The 20,797-nt window shown below is 42.0% G+C and overlaps 1 protein-coding gene across 1 annotated transcript in view; it reads left to right on the top strand.

Moving 5' to 3' along the window:
• Positions 1–4,681: 4,681 nt before the first annotated feature.
• LOC116840244 overlaps positions 4,682–20,797 on the top strand; it is a 65,473-nt gene continuing 49,357 nt past the window's right edge. Inside the window, exons 1-2 of the mRNA XM_032806739.1 lie at positions 4,682–6,031; positions 18,898–19,168. Of these exons, the coding sequence (XP_032662630.1) occupies positions 5,963–6,031; positions 18,898–19,168 (340 nt within the window). The 5' untranslated portion in view covers positions 4,682–5,962. The remainder of the gene's footprint in view (positions 6,032–18,897; positions 19,169–20,797) is intronic.

The following is a 20,797-nucleotide window of genomic DNA, read 5'->3' as shown; positions in this document are numbered from 1 at the left end:
TAAAATGGCCGGACATTCGATACGGAGAATCGCGAATTCACCTAATTCCAACGGATTATCTCAGACGATAATGACATACTTGTATCCTTGACTACATCGAGAGAAAGAATATGTAAAAGATAGCAAACATTTATTTCGGTGGATACCAATGATATATTCGCTTGAATCCAAATTTTTTTATTTAAATAGAACAAAAGTTGCCTTCATGAAAATCTAAAATTCTCCTCTTGAAGTTTTCAGAAAAAAGCATGTTTTCTTTTACCTGAAAAATACTTTACTTAAAACTAAAAATACTTTAGCTTAAATTACCCGGCGTTGTCCGAGCTTCTTATATCGAGAACACCTAAACTTAAATTATCGCAAAGTATCAAGGGAATGAAATCAGAGGGAAGGGGTGTCCATGATACACTGAGAGAAAAATATTAAAAAATTAATAAGTATTTATTTGGTAAGTATTAGTAGCATATTTACACATCACACAAATTCAAGTTCTTTTATTTAAGTAGCATTTTTTATGAAAAACTAAGGTTTTCCTAAAATTTTAAAAAAATGTATATTTCCTTATTTGAAAAATATTTAGTATTAGCGCAAGTATAAATATGCTGTTAGTAACTACACCAAATAAATATTTGTTATCGTTTGAATATTTTTTTCTTTCAGTGTAATCTATACTAAAACTTGGTTCAGAGATCGAACAAGGATTTAGGAGAAAGATTTAGGAGGCTAATAGGGAACATACAGACACTCCATTTTGCATATAGATTAGTATAAATAAATATGTTATTGGCACACTCTCCGCGAATAAATATGTACACACATATGTACTTACTCTATTTCTTAGATATTTTTTCTCTTAGTGCACGCCGTGCGTCGTTATTATTCGCGTCACATTCGTCGAGACGAAGCCGTACATATGCGCACACACGGATCCCTGTGTATATACACACACACACACACACATATACACAGAGGCACACACGCACGCAAACGCGAAAGGACGTAATCGGGAAGGATGCTGCTCGCGAAGCACCGGAAATTCGTGGATACTGCAAGGATCGGTAACGACGATACTACACTTATTCGTCGTCTGTGGAAATTAATTCTCCGAGATCGTCTAATCCAACGGTGACATTTATGGGGGACTGCGAATACGTACGTGCGCGCATATATACATTCCCTTTGACGTTCTCCGGCTTGAGCGATTTATTTTAATAGCGCCGAAGAGAACTGCAGTTTGCGTATCGGAGAGAGAAGCTATTTCCCCACATTAAATACTGCTGTCTTAATCTAGAAACACCTCCATCGCCCGTGGCCGATAGAACATACAAAAGTTATTAATTTCCAGTAATATTTGCGAATTCTGTCGCGTTTCTCTTGTGTCATTTTACCGTCCTGTCACTTGAGAATCACTTTTCTACTTCGCTTGCGCTAAATTTTTGGGATTATTCGAATCGGACTTTATATGCCTTTAACAAAGCACAATTTCATGAGAAGACTATCTTTTTTTCTTTAATATAAATTAGAGCTCACTGTTAATCTGTTCGCTTATCGCCGGGTGAGATCTCGATCTCTCGGATCTTGATTGTTTTTATTACGAAGGTCAAGGAATGGCTCTATCGAATCAATTTCTAATCCGGACACGCATCTGCTGCCTCTTATCGCGTGGTATTAAACGCACCGATCTCTTCATATGCCACACGCGCATTTAATTATTACTGCACGGTGTATCCAGAGACTCACAAGTGATATCGTTGTTCTCGTCTGTTTATAACGTGTTGCGGTAACGGCTACAAAATAAAAGCAAACACAGGTTCGTACTATTCCTCTTACGTCGATTTAGGTCAGTTATATATAATATTAAACAAAAATATATTGTTTATTATAAGATTAAAGAATTCTACACTTGACGCATTTTTTTAAGTTTTCTTATACTAAAATAGCTTTCTCTAGGAAAATATTACCACACTAAGGGAAAGAATATCTGAGGGAAAAATAAAAAATATTTGTTTCCAATATACTAACAATATATTTACAGGAACATCTTAAAAGTAAATAAATAATGATTTTTGTCAATAGCTATTTATTTTATCAATTTTATAAAATAAAATGATCGTTTTAAAAGATCGTGGCGTCAATTTTTTTTAGGTATCTCTATTAAACACTTATTTTTACATTGAGAAAAAATTTCTTTGAAATGAGAGAACATATACATTTTCCTAAAATTGTTGCTTTTCATAAAAGCAATTGTTTATTTCATTTAAATAAAAGAGACAATGTAGATTTAAATAAATAATTATTAGTGTCCCTCAAATGAATATTTTTTATTTTTCAAATATCTTTTCTCTCAGTATACACGGAGGAAAATGTAGTTGATTGTGTTAAGATGAAATTTGGTTCTAATGAACGAACCAACCAACGAGTTGAAGGGAACAAAATTTCTTATTTTTAGAATCAAATGTGAGTCAAAAGAATGAGAGAAATTCTGTGTTCTTAAACCAAAACACGTTAGGTCGTTCATTTAAAGCAAAAACTTCGCCTTAATACAATCAACTTTCTTTTTCCTTTTGTACGTTTCCTTTTTCGTAAGTAGTAATTTAAATGCTTCGAGGTTTAAAAATTGCTAATGTTTCAACATAATCCGCTGATTCGCTTTTTCGATAAAATGCTTCTGCATATACAAATTGCCTAGAAGCGTGTGATACAGATTCCTTTACGGATACATAATCCGAAGGTTTATTACAAGTATATACGGGGATGCCTCGCAATCGAGACCGCAAAAAACTCGATACGATGGTATGGATACCGTTTGATGCTCTTTCCGCAACCTAAGCTGGGTCATCGGCAGTCGCGAGTCTCTCACGGAGTGTGTTGCAGGTGGACAGGTGCAACGGTGTACGTGCACCTTATCTCTAGACACACCCCCGAAACGCTCCTGTGGCGGGGATGCTGAGGTGCAGACGAGAGTGGGGAGGATAGGAGCCGAGTTCGACGGAGGAAGGATTCCGAAAGGAAAAGAAAAAAGACGGGAAAACGAGATTGGTGCCGGATGAGAGAACGGATCTGCCACCGTGTGAAGGAGAAGACGTATGGATATGAGTAGGAAATTCCTGTAGAACAGACGAAGAGAATCGACGGTTGAGGAATAAAAAATGTCGCGCAAAACAGGAAAAGACGTAAATTAGTTGGGAATAAGTAGAAATGTGCGGGCGATTTGCGGCAGCAAAGTATATAAATAATTTTGAAGTCTTGAAGCATATTTGTAGTATTCCGTGCGCGCACTAATGTATTTCCCAGTTTCGTGTAAAAAATCTTTTAAAAAAAATTTAGTATAATATATTGTAGAATCAGTATTTCATGAAAAATGGATATGCACTCTGAGAGAAATAAGAAATAATGTTTATTCGCGTAGGTACTAATAACGTATTTATACTTTAATATATATGAAATATTTTCCAAATAAAAAAAATATACCTTTTCTTAAAATCTCAGTTTTTCATGAAAACAATTAATTTTTCTATTCAAATGAGAGAATTTAGATTTAAGTAAATATATAGTTATATTTAAGTCAATATTTTTTGAACCTGGCTGTTGGCACAAGATTTACGTGTGGGTCAACCGTACTATTTTTTTCTTCCGTATATCTATCAAGTAAATATTTCTTATTTTTCAAATATTGCTCCCTTTCGCATTCGCACACACACAGTGCATATGATCATAGTTTCCTCAAAGAGAGAAAATGAGAAGTGTATGAGGAAAACAAGATCAGCGCAAAATTGAGAGGATGAGATCATCACGAAAGAGCGAAAACTCTCATCAACCGTGGGAAAAGACACGAGATATAAAAAGGATGAATATTTATGGGCGAATGAAAAAGAGGAGTCGCGTGAGAAAATTGTCGCCACATGTTGGAGAGCCCGTGCAGGCAAGGTGAGGAATCCCTCATCTCTCTCCGCGAAAATGAGCGAAAAACGCGAAAAGAAGGGGCCAGAACAGTACTTTGCCAAGTACTCGCGCGGTACAAGCACTGCGCTCACATCGGACATCGCGTCCTTCTCGTGCACCGATTACGCGGCATGCTGTTTTGCGCTGTATTCCGCGCGCGCGATAAAATTCGCCGACGCCGTTATCAGCGGAGGCATGACGGCGCGACGCTCATCACGCGGTCGACAGCGCGCGATTCCTCGTGATTCCGCCGACGCTACGTGCGCACCACGAGACGGCGAATGATATCAGAACAATAGCCGAGCAGGTAAACACGCGTCCGGAACATGGAGCAGAGACGAGCCTCCGCGAGGCCGACGAAGACGCGCGAGGAGACGGCGGCGGCGGCGGCGGCGGCGGCGGTGGCGGCGGCGGCGCAGCGCGCGGCAGGCAAGACGACGCCTTATCCGGAGCTTCCTCGCTTGGGAGCGAAATCAGGGGAGGATAAAGAGGGAGCGGGAGCGAGAGACGGCGAAGGTGGTTCCGGAGGAGAGCCTGCGAGCGAGGGTGAGAGCCAGAGAGCCGAGAGAGCGAGGACCAGAGGAGGCACTCTCTCACGATCTCAGTACACGGCGACTACGGTTTCTCTCCTCGCGGTGGTGGTGGTGATGGTGGTGGTGGTGGTGGTGGTGGTGGCGGTGGCGGTGGTGGTAGTGGCGGCGGCGGCGACGCGGTGGTGGGGTTGATACCGACGGGCGGCGGGTAGGGCGTCGTAGGGGCAGAACGAGCGCCGCGACGCCTCGACGCGCACAGTCGCGGCTCGAACGCCGTTGCCTGCGAACGTGTCGTCCTCGCGGTCCGTGCTCGTCCACTCGGCGACGCGGATGATATTTCGTTGGTGTTCGCCTCGATCGCCTCGCGGTTACTGAATGAAAAGAGTCGACCAGGACAGAGGGAGCGAGGACGATGTGAACGCGATCGCGATTGGACTCTCGCCGGCAAGGAGACTTTCTTTCTCTTTCTGTTTCTCTCTGTTTCTTTCTCTCCCTCTCTTTCTCTCTTTCTCTTTCTCTCTCTCTCTCTCTCTCTCTCTGTCCGAGGAGAACACTGAAGAGATCGATCGGAGCCGGGTCTTGAGACACGAAGAGAGCGAGCACATGTTCGGTTCTGATGAGCAGTGACACGGTCGACGCGCGCGTCAAAACAGTGCTTCCCGTCGCTTTCCTCGGAGGAGATGGCCGACGACAGGTGATCGACCTTGTGATCGATGATCGAGGGACCCTGGGCGTCAGGCGCCAGTGTTCAGAATCGTGTACGCGAGCGTTCTGAACGCGCGAACGCGGCAGCGACTGGGTGATCGAGAGGAGAACTGCAGATCTCGTCAGAGTTTCCCACCGATACGGACGATACTGGTCGCAATGAGTCGCGAGCACGTGTGTGATTTCCCGCAGTCTAGTCACAAGTACGCGCCGTCTCTTGTCGTATTTGATATCTCACGCTGTACCAAATTGTAGAGCTTATAGAGCGAGACCGTAGACGTGTCGATTCTATCGGTGCAGAAGAAGAAAAAGAAGAAGAAGACAAAGTAAGAGGGAAGGAAAGGTGACGACCGCAAGTTAATCGTTTAGCACTTGTTAGCCAGAAATTAAGACGTAACGGTCAATATAACTCGTTAGAATACGGGAAAAGAGAAAACGAAAAAAGACACTCGACACGCGCGTCTCAACACATCTGTGATCTCAATCGTGAATAGAGACAGTCTCATGTTAACGCGCTATCATATCGACAGGCATCGTAACATTCGCGGGTGGTCTCGCAGTGACGTAAAACTGTTCAGGGAGACAAGTTATATTGACACTTGAAGACCGTCGGCGTCTTTCTTATTGCTATCTGACTCTCTCGACTAACGAGTGTCGGCCGCGCGCGCACTGACAGTATCGACAGCCACGAATTTGTGGGGACTCCAGAGCTATACACGCGACATGTCACGAACGACTGCGGCTTCCGAGGCTCAGGAGAATTATTGAGGCCCCGCAAGGGAATGGATTTTCAGAGCGCGATGGACACTTTCGTAGAGGCATGGGTGGCCGCTAAGACGGACCAAGTACAGGTAAATTCTTCATTTTCAGACCGCACTGAGCGCCAGCAACTTGTCGCTGATCGTGCGTGCAATTGTAGGCCTGCTCCTTTTCGAGGAACTTCCTCAACTGCTGCGATAGAGTGAGACATATGGTCTGTTCCTTTTAGCTGCACCAGTTTTCAGCAGTGCAGCTGAAAAGAACAGACCAAATATATGCTTGTCCCATTCGAACTTATTGCACCAGTGCGCGCCAATTGAGGAAATTCTTCGAAAAGAACAGACCTTATATTTGTTTCCCCGGAGGAAACCGACACTTTGACTGCCACGCTGACCTTCCACTGGTTATTTCGATGTTCGAGTTTGAATCGCCAAAGACGCGGTGAATAAACGCAATTCGCATGTACTCCTCAGCTGATATTCTATCGGTTGTATACTTTGCATATCGCACGCAGTCGATTACATTCTTATATGTTGATTAGTGAGATGGCAATATTTTATCACCTGTCATTGGCGACTACTGTGTCGGTAGTTAACGTGTCAACAGAAAGGTTCGTCGTAAAGCGCGTGAACACTAAAATAGAGATCGTATGTATGTAGTGAGATGATGTTTTTAGAATCCGCAATTACGAAGACTTGCCGTTTTCACTTTTAAAAAATGATTTTTATGACCGACTTCAAAGAAGGAGTTTCTCAGTTTGTGCTGTATATATGTTTGTTTGTTTAATTGTCTATTCCTTCTGTGCTCGCGAAAATCGAGATATCGTGATGAAACCTTTTATTACTCATGCAGTATCTTGTGAAAAGGAAAAACTAGACAACTGAGGTTGTATTCCAAAACGTCCTTTTTCAGGAAAACTTTACAGAAAATCCATGTATAGACTTTCAGTAAAATTCTCTTCAAAGATTTTTTGGAACCTAACTTTATGCAAAAAGCTAACTGTATAACTATAAGGTGATAAATAGCAAAAAAAGTATGATTATATATATATACTGGTTTGATCAATTAGGTTTTTGCATCTTCTAATATCGTCAGAATATTAAAATAGAATTGCAAGGATATATAAAGAGAGGAATATTGATTTAAGATATTACTTAGTATTTTTTAAAGTTTTTGAAGTTTCTGGTTTGTTTTCCTTTAAGTTTTTGGAAATAAATACGCAAGAAGCAGAGAAAATGGAAAATGAGATTGTACGGTTGATGTATTACGTTTCATATAATTTCCATGCACTTCTCTTTCTCTCTCTCTCTCTCTCTCTCTCTCTCTCTCTCTCTCTCTCTCTCTCTCCCTTTATGCGAGAGGTCGAGTTTATCGCGATAGAATTACAACGCGACTACCCCACGATGAAGACCCTAATTTGACGAGGAATAATAAAACAGCGACAAAGACATCCACATAGTGCCATCGTTTACGTCGTGCCATCGTTTTCGCGGCGCTCGATCCGCCGCCGGACTTATACATAAAAATAACGCAGCGTCTATATTCGCGTTGTCAGCTGAGGGGCGAGGAGCAACCCCTTTCTGACATTACACAGCCAATTGGCCACCCTATCTCGTTTCTCTGGCGCCCCTGGACGCGCTTTCAGTCCGCTTAATTCCTCGTCATCAATTTGGCACATTCCTTCGCATCTCAAAGCAACCGGCCGCTCTCCACGTGTGACCTGCGATTATCCCCAAAGCCTAAAATAAGTAAACGAACCGGCCCTGTTTCTGCGTCGCAACAGTTTTAAGAAGCAACGGAAAATTGCGAAAAAACCCGGACAAATTCGCACAGAGAGCCCTCCTCCTCTCTGTCTCTCTTGCAAAAACTTTCCTTGAAGAGAAAGAGGGAGAGAGAGAAGGGAAGCGCACGTTGCGCTTCGAAATACTCGTCGTTACAAATTAGAACGACAGATGCGGCGGGCGATTTCTTTATGCATTCAAATGCGCATTCGCAATCTGCATGGAGGAAAACAAAGGTAAAAGGCGACGTTACTTATAAGACGTACAATCGCCATAGATATGATCGCCCCAGAAGGAAATAATTATTCGCGCGAGCGTATAGTAACGTTCGCCGCAACGCGCCAGCAGCGCTGTCGGGTGACTCTTCTCTCCTCTCTCTCTCTCTCCTCTTCTCTCCTCTCCGCGCCTCTCCACGCCTCGCCTCGCCTCGACGGGCGCCGCATCAAAAATTCGGGGTCGAATTCAGCACCTGCGTATATCCGATGCTTCGCGATTTCACAATGAAAACCGTGGGCAACGAAGGGCGGGGGATAATCCTTGGCAAAGCCGCGGCTCGCTCGTGTGTGCCGCTGTGTGGACGGACGCGCGTACGTTTACACGCGGCCACGTATATATCGGGGGGTCACGGGTTCTGACCACGATACGGATGTGCCCCTGCCTTCTTCCTGTGCCACGACCATGTTCATGTTCTGGCATTCAGCGGAATAAGACCGCGTGTCTCCATTGACCGTTCGATCTCCCGACCGTCGGCCGCCTCCGACCGAGCGTGGCTGTCGAAAAAATAGCGGCGAAAAATCGCCGCGTTTGCATGGGGCCGCGCGCAGTTTTATATATCATGGTGCAGCCGAGGCAAGGCCATCATTAATGCGACACGCTCCGGTTCGCCATTAATCATTCTAATTATGCTCTGTGCAGATCGTTATATATATATAAAAAAAAAAAACTATTAAGTCGAGCCAAGAGATAATCGGGTCGAGAGATCGTGAATTTCGAATGTAAGAATCATGCTGTTGAAGCACCGTAAGTACATTGCGTGCGTCTCTGCGATATATTTTCGTTTTATCGTGCGCTGAGGAAAGAACACCTGCAAATTTGTTTGCGGCGTACAAAGTCTATTCACAGAATTAGACTTTGTGTCCCGCAAATGAGTTTTCGAGTATTCCCTTCTCAGTGTAAACTCAGAGGAAGAATATCTAAAGAATGACAAATGTTTACTTACTACTTACGCACTGGTAACATATTTACTTAGGTCGAGATTCTTGTATATAAATAGAACAAACGATTGCTCTTTCACAGAAAAGCTGACATCTTGAGGAAATATATATTCGTTTATTTGACAAATACTTTACATTATTATAAGTATATTTTATGTTATTATATAAGTAAATTTATTAAACATTTTTTTCTCTCAGTTTATCCGAATTTATCCTGAGGAGAAGAAATGGTAAATCTAATTAAAATTACAGTCATTATCGACGTCAACTATATCTTCTGTGATTCCAACGAAAAGTGGCAGTATGTATGTAAGATTATTATCGATGACATTATAGTGGCACTTATTAAAAGGATGATTTTCCTGTCTATAATTCTTTCATCATGCGATTATAGTTACAAATGCCAAATACTTTCTCTGCAGTGTGCACAAACTGAATGCTACGCGTGATCTGCTGAAGGGACACACATCCCGATCTCCTCGTGAAAGAACACTCGTTCAATTTGTACGAGAACACCTCGAGTGTTGCATTATCCGCACGGGTCTAGAAACACCCCAAAAAAGAAGTCAGAGACGTATAATCCCGTAATGCTGTTATTCCGAAACACGAGAGATTAACTCTTCCCCTAATCGCGGCAAACACACGTCTCTACAGGTTCGTTTTTATAGAGAACTACACGCACAGACACGAAGAATCTTCTCTCCCGGTTAAATCACACAAAGGCGTGCAAAAAGGAGATTCTGACCCTCGCCAAAAATCATTCAAATCAAGTCGTCGAGGTACAGCGAGCGTGCAGAAATTATACAGAAATAAAGGTAGATGTACTCCATTTTGGAGTTGATTAGGTTCCCTCTCTGTCGTTATCGTTATTACAGTACGATCAGTCACGCAGAGGCAGATAAACGCAATCGATGAGACCTCTCACATGCTGAGTTCACGACAGACCTACACCGAAAAAACAACTCCGTCAATGCAACTGCATTTTCTGTTATTTGCGGGGAAACCAAATGTAAAGCTCGGAAACATAAGGATTCTTGCAGGAGATTTCGGCACAACCGATCGTTCTCAGTTATCTCAATCGTGTTTTAATATAGCTGAACGTTCGGACGAGTATCTTCGGTGGCAGACATAATTTCCCGTCAGTGTTTTTCGCCCGGCGTCCACTCAGTTACCTGGATTGGCTATGAAATTCTTTTTTCCCGTGCAAGAGCGCGCAGACAGAGGCGTACACGTCTGCGAGGGAGAAGCAGAGAGCTCGCGTTCTGGAAATTTTCGTGCCGCCGTGGCGTACCTTCTGCATTCTGGCACTTGAAAATAACGTCCTTGCAGCGCGTTGCACGCAGGAGCGCGCGTGCACGCACGGGCGCCACGTGTGTACTCGAAAGTGCGTCGTACATGTCGGTGTGCGTGCGCGAGGATACGTTTGAAGCACGCATGGTCACGGTATTTGACCACCCCAGCTCCCGGAATGATTGTAATCCATCTATCCGGCCACCGAAGCCGATATATCAAACGCAGGTAGAGCTCGCGGTCCTCTCTCGTAGTAGGCCTTTTACATCGCCTTTTTTATTACCGCGTCTTTTGTTTCCTTCGCTGAATATCGCACGGAGAAAATTTCGCACAGCTCGTCGCGCGACATCTGCCGCGCATGCAAAAATAAAACGCTCCTAAAATATAATTTTCTTCTGCGTAGAAAATGCCGCCTGAACGACTGAATTATTCGTGGAATGTTAAGAATTTGACTAAATTTTTCCTGTTAAAAATGGAATTATTAAAAAAGATCTATTAAAAAAAAGTCAGATAAAAGTATCATTGTCCGAACGTATAACTAATTCTGGACATTCTTGTTCGGTCTTTAAATACGAATTTTTAAACTTTAAACTTATGAAATATATATATGCATATATATCTCTCTCTTTTTTATATACTCCGATAGATATAGATAGAATTTTACATGAACTTTACAGTATGAATTTTACAGTAACTTTTACTATATCAAATCACGAGATTCAACAGCGTTGAGTCCTTTATGATTGATTAAATTACAATCATATTTATCTCATAGAATAATAAAATAAAAATACAAAAAAAATGACGGAAAAGTTTGCTCAAAACGATACGCGACGTAAAGTATAATACAGAAATTTAAGTGTAACTTTTTAGTAAATTTGTTGCTGCATCAATGCAAAGAAAACTTTATACGATATAAATTTAATAATTAATTCACTGCGCATGAATATAATTAAAAGAATTCCGAAATTTCCGTCATCAATTATTTCACGTCGTGATAATCACGAAAGTCTATTTGAGTACTTATTTTTTACGTAGTAAAGTTTAAATATTTTATGATTAAAAAAATAAGAATATCGTGGATTATGTACGTGCCCGGAAAATGCTATTTCTACAAGTTAAGTAAATTTTTCAACTGTTCGTACGTTTCTTTACGTTTTATGTTTACAACTTTTTATGTGTGCGCGTGAATATTATTTGCATATCGAGTAGATTTCATTACAACTCAAGCAACACTGTAATCTCTTTAAAAAATTCGCACGGACTCGTTATTTTGTTGCTCGTTGTGTTGATATTGATGTTTAAAAAAATGTATGACTAGTAGCTCGCCGTATGCAAGCATCGAACACGTTGGCAAATATCGTTAATGTTAACATTGCAGAAAGATTTATGCCCGCCGCCTACTCGATGGTAATTTTCGAATTACGCTCGTAGACTGGTCGCGCTCGCCTGGTAAGCCCTCGAAATCGGTGATCGTGCCCGGCGCAAGATCGTATCTACTGCTTTCTAATCTTTAGCTCTACCATGTTTTGCACTTAGGCACGAGGCACCTGGCACTACGATCGGCAACAATTTACGTAACGCGATCAATCGACGCATCAATCCGCGGATTATCTGTCACAAAGGGGGAACCAATTATCGCTCATGGATATCATCGGCCCGATATTTCGATAAGCATGATTAGAATGTTGCAGATTAATGTGGGCCGCGCCACATTTAATTCCGTTCCGATGCGATGATCGCCAAAAGATAGCAAATTATCGACACGCGGTGGAATAGATAGTGGATCGCATTAAATTTTGTTAAGTGGATTTACGAACTGTTATTAGTGCACAAAATACATTGCGTGTTATTATGTTCAATTGGAAATTAGAAGAGCGTGCCAATACTTTTGAATGATTTATGACAGTGAAACAGTTTGCGATCGGAGTTTTTAAAAATTTGCAGTATAACCACAATAGGTGTATAATTAATTATGTTAAGAAAAAAATATCTAAAAAATAAAAAAATATTTACTCAACACTGGGCACTAATAACATATTCGCTTAGAGCTTTGAATATTTTTATTTAAATAAAATAAATAATTGTCTTCGTGAGAAGCTCGAGTTTAAAAAAAAACGTAAACGTAAATTTCTTATTTGAGAAAAATATTTTATATCGTGATACGAAGAAATATGCTATTCGTGCCTACAAAATAAATATTGTTTATTTCTTGGATATTTTTCTCTCGGTGTGCGTAGATTTGCTCGACGAAGGCCCATTGACGCACCCAATTATTATTGAGGCTTTGTCCTGTTTCAAACCGAAAGCAAAATTTCGAGCTATTTTGCGTGCGCCTGAGTCTATGATTTATATTGCTATCGTTTGTGAGATCGCTGATAACGATACTTGGGTGCTTTTAGATTTTTCATCGTCAAACAAGATTCCAATTAATACAGACAGAACTTTTCAAAATCATATTCAAGCGACAGTTGGAGAAAAAATGAGAATTTCATCGAATCAATGAGAGGTTCGCGAAACGTACAGAAGCCAACGACACGCCGAACTTTGAGATCGAAGCTCGAAATTTCAATCGTGGGTAGCAAAAATTGGAAATGACAGCAGCCAGCCACGGGAATGGGTGGAGTTCCAGGTCGGCTGCCGGCCGTGGTTATCGTCCAATTGTTTTTCACAGGCCGAAATAACGCGCAGCTCCAAAAAACGAACAGATCTCTTCCGCGATACCTCTGGGAGCGCGAATTTTTGTAACGCGCGGAACGTTCATGGCACAACGTTGGTACATTCGGAGAATTAATGAAGACGAGCGAGACGAGCGCTCGGTAATTTACGCGCATTCGAACGCGTCACAGAGAGCGTGGGGGAGGGAGGAGGTGGAGGAGGAGGAGGGAGCCGCACGAAGGGACGAGAGAGTGTCGCGAATAGCTTCTTTTTCCTTTTCTGATGGATAGAATTAGCACGACGCGCGCGGAGCGGCCGCTGACGTAAGATACACACGCCGAAAAGGAGCGCGCGCGTTCAATTGGCCAAACATTAAAAAGACTGTCGTCGCGATTCGGCGTTACGTAAGCTCTCTCATTGGAGCATTGTGCCGATTTGGAGCGCGCGATTCTGCCGCGCGATTCTCCTCCGCGTCGCGCTGAATTTCTGTCGCCGCCGCCGCGGCTCCAGGTCTCCCGCGTCGAGGATCCCGCACTCGGTCAGCGATTAAGGTTATCGCCTTAACGGGAAACACACTAACACAGGAAACGCCGTAGCTGCGTATCTCCGTTACACCCGGTAGATAAGCTGATCCGCGTCGATAAACGTCGCCGAACGCTGTCGTCGTCGCTCGTGGCGCGGCGCGGAGCGATATCGCGCGCGCCGTTGCGCTCTTAATTATTTACCGCCATTCCATTTTTACCGTTGGTCACGGGCCACGCGAATCGAGAAACATGAGGGCGAATTCATGCTGGTCTGCTCGAACTGAATCAGTTCTCGCGAAATCGTCTATCGACCGCCGGGCAGCACGCGTGACGTGTGTAAGTTTCGATCGAGTTCATCTCGCATTGTTTGCAAAAATCATCCGCACAAATAACTTCCCGAAGATTAACGTTGGAGAACTGTCTTTTTTGGAACTCTTGGAGACATACGTTGAGAGAGAGAGAGAGAGAGAGATAGAGAGAGAGAGAGATTTCTCGCGTTCGATTTTCATAATTATTCTCGCGTCACTTGATATTTGGTAGGAAACACTGGTAGCACTTTTTAAGCATTCCATAAATTTGTAACAATGTCCATAAATTCCATAATTCCTTAAATTTGTAACAATATCCAGATAGACTTATGATCATCGCGACGTGAGACAATCGATGATGGAAATTTTACAATTCCTTTAATTATACATTATTCATGAAGCAAATATACTGTATTGTGCGAATTGGTCATTCAAATTCAAAATTGATCGCGTCGTGTATTAATGTAAATTTTTTATTACATCGATGCAGCAACAAATTTACTAACATCCACGCTCAGATTGTCACATTACATTTTATATGGCATATTGTTATTTAGGGCAAATTTGGAGATTTCCTTCGTATTTCTTTCGTATTTCTATTTCGTCGTTTTATGTGATAAATATGAGTAATTAATCGTATGAGTCATAAGAGATGCAATTTTTACAAATCGGTTAGTACAGTCGCTGCCAAACTCACGTATACCGTACGATTTACGTACACCTGTCTATGTGGGCACGAATTTCTGAACACAGAAAAATATCATTCTGCTAAGAAAAGCAATTGCTGAATTCACTTCCCTCTTTTAAGTAACGCGCTTATCCTTAGCATCAAATATTTTTTTGGTAAAAAGTCTTAAAGTATATTCAATATAAATTTTTGAAAGATTTACTTTTACATATATTCAAGAAAAAAATGTGTTCTCTTTGCAAGAATATTACAAAACTTTATCGAAAAAAAATATTGGGTCGACTTTATGTAGCAAGCAAATCGAATTTTCGTTTCAATTCAGTATTCTTGATTGCTAAAATGCTAAACTCACTTGAATTTAGAATATTTGGAATAAATGTCATGCTTGTAGTGAAAAGAAACTTATGATAAATTTGCAGATATACACTTACTTAAATATAACTTATATCTTTACGTATAATAAAGGCGTCTAAAAGACGTCTGAAAGACGCCTAAGAAATAAGACGTCTTTAATGTCTTTTAGAACTTTCTGTTGCCTGGGAATTATCTCTCCTGGACTAATGGAATTTACACTGTTGCGTGATAAGACAAATTATAATTTTCGATTAAACCCCGAGCTTTTATCTTAACACACTTTGGCCTACTCATCCCAATACCTCAGCTTCTTTTCATTCGCGGGATACGCGGGCGCTAGCACATGCTATCGTAATTACGTTCTTCTAAAACAGTCACCCGAGCCCGTAATAAGACGCTATTCTTATCCGCGATGAAGGGAATGTTCAAGAGACGGTGTTTACGATGCCAGCGTGGGTTCTGGAGACCGCGCGATTCCGCACGCAAAATCGTGACTCGAGCGCGAAGGGCCGAGGGAATTTTCGACCGCAGCGAGACCCGGATCGATGAGCGGACCGAAATTCCTGATTTTACGACAACACCGTCGTAACCCCTCGCGCGTCACGGCGGAGTTACCACGATATCACTTGGGGCGTTAGCCGGATAAGCCGCTAACCCCATCCACCTGTTGCCCCTTCTTATACGCTGCCGCGCGTTTCGGCCTCGCGTTCGTCTTCATTCCTCGCGTGAAAACGAGCCGAGGATTCTCGGCCCGTCCTCTTCCAGTCCACGTGGGCCCTCCGGGGCCCTTCGCTCCGCTCATCTCTCTTCCGTCAACGACACCGGTCGGCCTTTCTCCTCCCCCCTCCCTCTCTATTTCTCTCTCTCTCCTTCTTTCTCTTTCTGTTTCTCCCGTTCTCTTCGGCACCTTCAGGAGCATCCCGTCCCTCTCTTTCCTCCTTCTCTTCTTCATCGTCTTCTTCTTCTCGCTTACTCCTGTTCCAGGCCCGGGTCTTCAGCGGTCTGACGTGTTTTTTGCGAGTGCATACCTCGAAGCAGCTCCCGAAACAGTAGCTGGTACTCCGGTACAGTCCGGGCAAGTGAAAAAATCACCGGTCGATTCCTCGCAGTCGATCGTTAGATCGGCAGTGAGTGATGCACAGAGTTGCCTTTTCGAAGATCGGCGAGAGAGAGAGAGAGAACGTCTGGGAGAGCTTCCTCTTCGGTTTAACTCCAATCTGCGATCGCGCCTTTGTTTAAATATCTTTCATGAGCAGTGATTTTCTTGTGAAATGTCAAATACGTCGGCGCAGTGAGATCGAGGAACTGAAATTCAATCGACTCGACCTCAAAGAGTTAATTATCGCGAGCGTGAGGAAACGACGGACGCGGTTGCGCGCGACATAAGAAGCGCCTGGCTCCAAACGTCGGAACTGTCAATTATCTTCGAAAGCGAGTGGCATATAACGCAAACGGCCGTCAATTATTCAAGGTCGCGTCACGGTGCGCGAATATGGAGCCAGCTCTGATTAAATTCTATAATTCTGCAATTAAATAACGAGGTTAAACACCCGCGAAAATCGCTGATTGCGAGCGAACACGAACGCGGCAGGAAGTCGCGAAGGAGATCACGGAGGGTTAAACGTCGCTCCCATCTCTCGGCTCGTTGTGCGCTGCCACGCTTACGCTCGTCGTATTCCACGGAGGCGTCATCGACGATCCAGTTTCCAGACGACGAAAACCGCGGTGCATTTCGCACATCGGCCGCGGCGGCGACGGCGGTGGCAGTAGGATTGTCGCATTCTGGGCCCAGTTGACCCCAGTTAACACCGTGGACGGCTTAGCCATGAGTGTTAAGTTCAGTTCACTCATACATAAATCTAAGTCCGCGCTTATGCCTTAGCTGGCCGCCGCTCGGAATTGAGCACGTGCTCAGATTTCATCGGCGACGACGCTTAGATCATCCGGCTCGTTCGGCCCGACCGAAACACGTCGCAGATTCGACCGCGTTTAGGCGACGCTCCCACCGTGAATTGCCGCCGAAGGCTTTTTTAATCGCACAGCCGGCTCGAATCGCGCATACTCGATTCGTCAATTAGATTTGCTAATGGGGAGCCATGTTTCGATCAAAAATATCATGATGTCAGAACCGTGTCCGTCGTTATCGTTCTCACGACACGCCGCTGCTCTACCACCGCGTCATATGCGCCTTGATACTCTAACTGAGGTCAATTGTACGATTTTCGATTTTGCATATTGCATAGAGTTGAAAATCGTGGTGAAATCTATTCTACACAGACTGAGAGTTCCCAAAGATGTCGCGATGACTTGACCACAAAAAGATGTCCTGTTGGTGCGGGCTCTCGATCTTTGTCTAATTCGACTCTTACTGGATATTTTGTCTAATTTTCTTTAGTAGGAGTCAAGCTAGATACGAAAATGGAATGCCGTATTGTAATTGTATAGAGAAGTAATTTCTATAAAGTCAAGAAAAACATTTTTTTATTCTAATATAATATTAGTAGTATTAATAATAATAACTATAATAATATAACTAATAATAATATAACTATAATAATAATAATATAACGTTATATACATTTTGCCACTATCATTTTGCTGCAAAAAATATAGCTAGGGTCAAAAATAACTATAATTTTAATTTAATCAAATGTCCTTCAGATTTTGTCTTCAAATCTTTCACAAGGAGGCACAATCTGTACGCTAAAATATCTCATTATTAGCATCCTTTTGATCATTGACATTCCCATTGACATTCAAAAAAATTCTATTTTTTCATGCAACTAGCATTGCAGTTGTCTGCTTCTCTGCACTTCTGGCCTGCACTAAATGATTTCAAAAGAGAACCTTACCAACTTTAACTGTGAACAATCACTGCTTGTAGCGAGAAATCAGACTTTTCAATTACACAATGAAATCAACAAATGATTATTTCATTTTATAAAAGTCTATAAGGAAGCCCGAGTAAATAAATGTTGACATCTTGTGCTCAATGTTCGATTACGATTCTCAATCGTGTTATCGACTGATTCGACATTTTAAATGTATGATAACATAGACAAGTTGAGATAACATAGACAAATAAAGCATGTAATAACAACTGCCGATACATCAGAGATATATAATTTTATAAATTAATGGTTAATATTTACGAATTTGGAAAATACAGATTTACGAGTTTAAAGGGCTACTCTTTGCAAAAATTTATCCGATAATCACCGCAACATGAAAAAGTCACGTAAATATTAGAAACGCTATATGCGAGCGAATTTTGTTTTCGTTGATTAAGAGATTAAGGACAGCAAAGAATTTATATTATCCCGCGGCGATTACCGCACTTTCGAGGGATTATTCACAAACGGGCGATGAAATAAGCATCAAAATAATTTACATAAAGCGTACTCCTCGTGCGCAGAAAATATTTTTGCCTAAAACTTGCCGAAGACGGTGTAAAAGCCGAGAAGGATTTTAATAACAAGCATAAAAACGTACAAATTGTGTACCATAATGCTAAATTGTCTCTCTTATTAATCTCTTCATTATATACATAATAAAGGATACCTCATTTCAAGATGCTAAGGCTACTAAATTCTTGCGTTGTTTTCATATATTTCTTCATATCTTTCATTCTTTTCAATTATTGTTCCATCATAATACTAAATGCCGTAGTTATGCAAAAATGATCCAACCCACATGGAGTACATGTCGAGAAAAATGAAGATAAGAATTTGATAAATGATTCAGAAAATATAGATAGCACTAAGGTTCTTCATAATTGTTCAAACATGGTTAATTTTCTTCTCTTTAATTATATTCATTAATAAGTTTAACTTTTAAAAAACATGGGGAAAAAGGACGCAATTAATAAAAAATGACGCAACTAGTAGAAAATAAAAACTACCTTTTAATTAATTTTACGTGCTCTAAGGCTTAGATCTTTTTCGTTTTACGTAGATAGACGTGTAGACTACTTATTATTAACAAAAAATTAAAAAGTCAATTTTGTGGGTTGGATCATTCTTGCATAACTACGATCAATTGTCGTTGTTGGAGTTAAATATCTCGCAACTGTACTTATTGTCCGCAAAAGATGTTCATATAAACGTACTTATTGGCCAATAATATATTCCGGGGGTTGCAGAGCCAAGCTTTGGCATTGACACACAAGGCCTCGCCACCATCTAGACCTAGCAGCGTATCCTCGTTACCGAGGAGTCCTCAGTCTCATCAGTCTCAACAGTCTCAGCCGCAGAGCACACCTCAGCCCACGCCGGTGCACCCGCTACAGTCTCAGACACCTCTGAGCGCACCACAGACACCGTTCTCCGCGCACAATCAGCACCCAAAGCAAGAAATCAACGTTAGCCCCAAGCAGGAGGGCTTTGATCTCAGCAAAACCGCCTCCAGCACAGGTAAGTTCCCATTTTTCCCTTTTGTGCCCCTTTGCTTTTATCGCTTGCGTCGATACCGCAAATACCATACGAATTGGTTGATCGATACACACGCAACCAAAACGCTATGTAACATAGCGGTCCATTTCGACGAAATCTGAGACTGATGCGTTCAAATGGAAAAATAAATCTTTGATATTTAATTACAAATAGCGAACTTGCACGGACTATGCAATTAACTATTCAATTTTGATTATCATCACTCAAGTGACAGCATATGCTGAATCTATAGTTCGTAGATTTCAATAATATATTATATACTTCATCACAGATAAGTTGATCAATGGGCCAATTTTATTCATAACGCCAACTAGCACACTAGTTGCTTATTTTTCGAAACAGATTGCAACGTTATGTTACATCATAACAAAAAAATTATCATCAAATAGAGAGGTGATGAAACAAGTGGCAAAGAGACAAAATCAAATCTTACATTCCAAGCATTTATGCGCACAAGGCAGAAATTTGGCCGTCGGAAATTTAAGATTGCAATATCAGCATATATAGTAATGCGTCAACGAAGATAAATCATCTATAGGCCGATTATAACATATGCAAGTAAGCAATGTAAGTGCAAAAATGTTCGATGATGCGAATATATTACGCGATCAGCCTTTACGGGTAATCAAAATTAAAAAAAAAGGGGGGGAGGAACAGAGAATGCTGTTCTCTTCCAGCAAGCGTCACTCTTAAAATTTGTATTACTTCACGTAACATTATATCTACGACAAATGTGAAATTTCTCGCGTTGCGACATAAAAATGTTGCGTAAATGAATGTACAAAGGATCCTCTCAGAGTCGCCAACCTTAACGGGTCTTGCGCGTCGCACACAGACAAACGTTCACCCCATGCCTTTTTTCATTTCCTCGCCGTCTTGCTCGTTCCTACGAGTGCACACGTATGCACACCCCATTACCCCGGGTTGCATCCCGGGTTTGACGGCTTGCGCAGGGTTTCCCGTGGCCGTAAATCTTCGATTCGCCGGGCGAATTAAGTTACCTTTTACGCGCGCGCGCGCAAGAGAGAGAGAGAGAATGAGAGAATGAGAGAGAGAAGCAGAGAGAGAGAGAGAGAGAGAGAGACAGGGCCGTGTGAAAACAGCTTGGGCGTCTTTACAGCGCGAACTCGGCCGGGATTACCGGTGACGCTGGCAAGGAAAATGCGGTAACGATGCGCCGATGTCACGTCCATTAATGCACTCCGCCGAACGGAAGCGGCGTTAATCGCCGTCGCGTCTCGCAACCGACGAAGGCCGGCGTGGCTTTTGTGTATAACGAATAAAAGGGCAAGTGAGAGAGAGAGAGAAGAGAGGAGAGGATATTTAAAATTCACTGCACACACACTTCAGCCTGCTCGATCTCCCAGCAATGCTGCTTGTTTCATTCAGCAGCGTATTAATATCACTTAATTGTTGTTTTCAATATAACAAATATGATTAATAATTTTATAACAATAAAGATATACGTAAGACGTTTAATAATAAAAATATTTAATAATTTCTTGCAAAAAAGAAATATGAATCTTACGAAGTTTATTTTTAGATGCTTGCAAAAGTTTGTACACAATTTTAAAGCCATTTTTACTTGCT

Source organism: Odontomachus brunneus, unplaced genomic scaffold (assembly GCF_010583005.1).
Source record: "Odontomachus brunneus isolate Ranch 3 - 2012 unplaced genomic scaffold, Obru_v1 Obru_scaffold_009, whole genome shotgun sequence".
Taxonomy (NCBI): domain Eukaryota; kingdom Metazoa; phylum Arthropoda; class Insecta; order Hymenoptera; family Formicidae; genus Odontomachus; species Odontomachus brunneus.
Note: the sequence above shows the minus strand (reverse complement) of the source record. Positions and strands in the feature narration are given on the sequence as shown.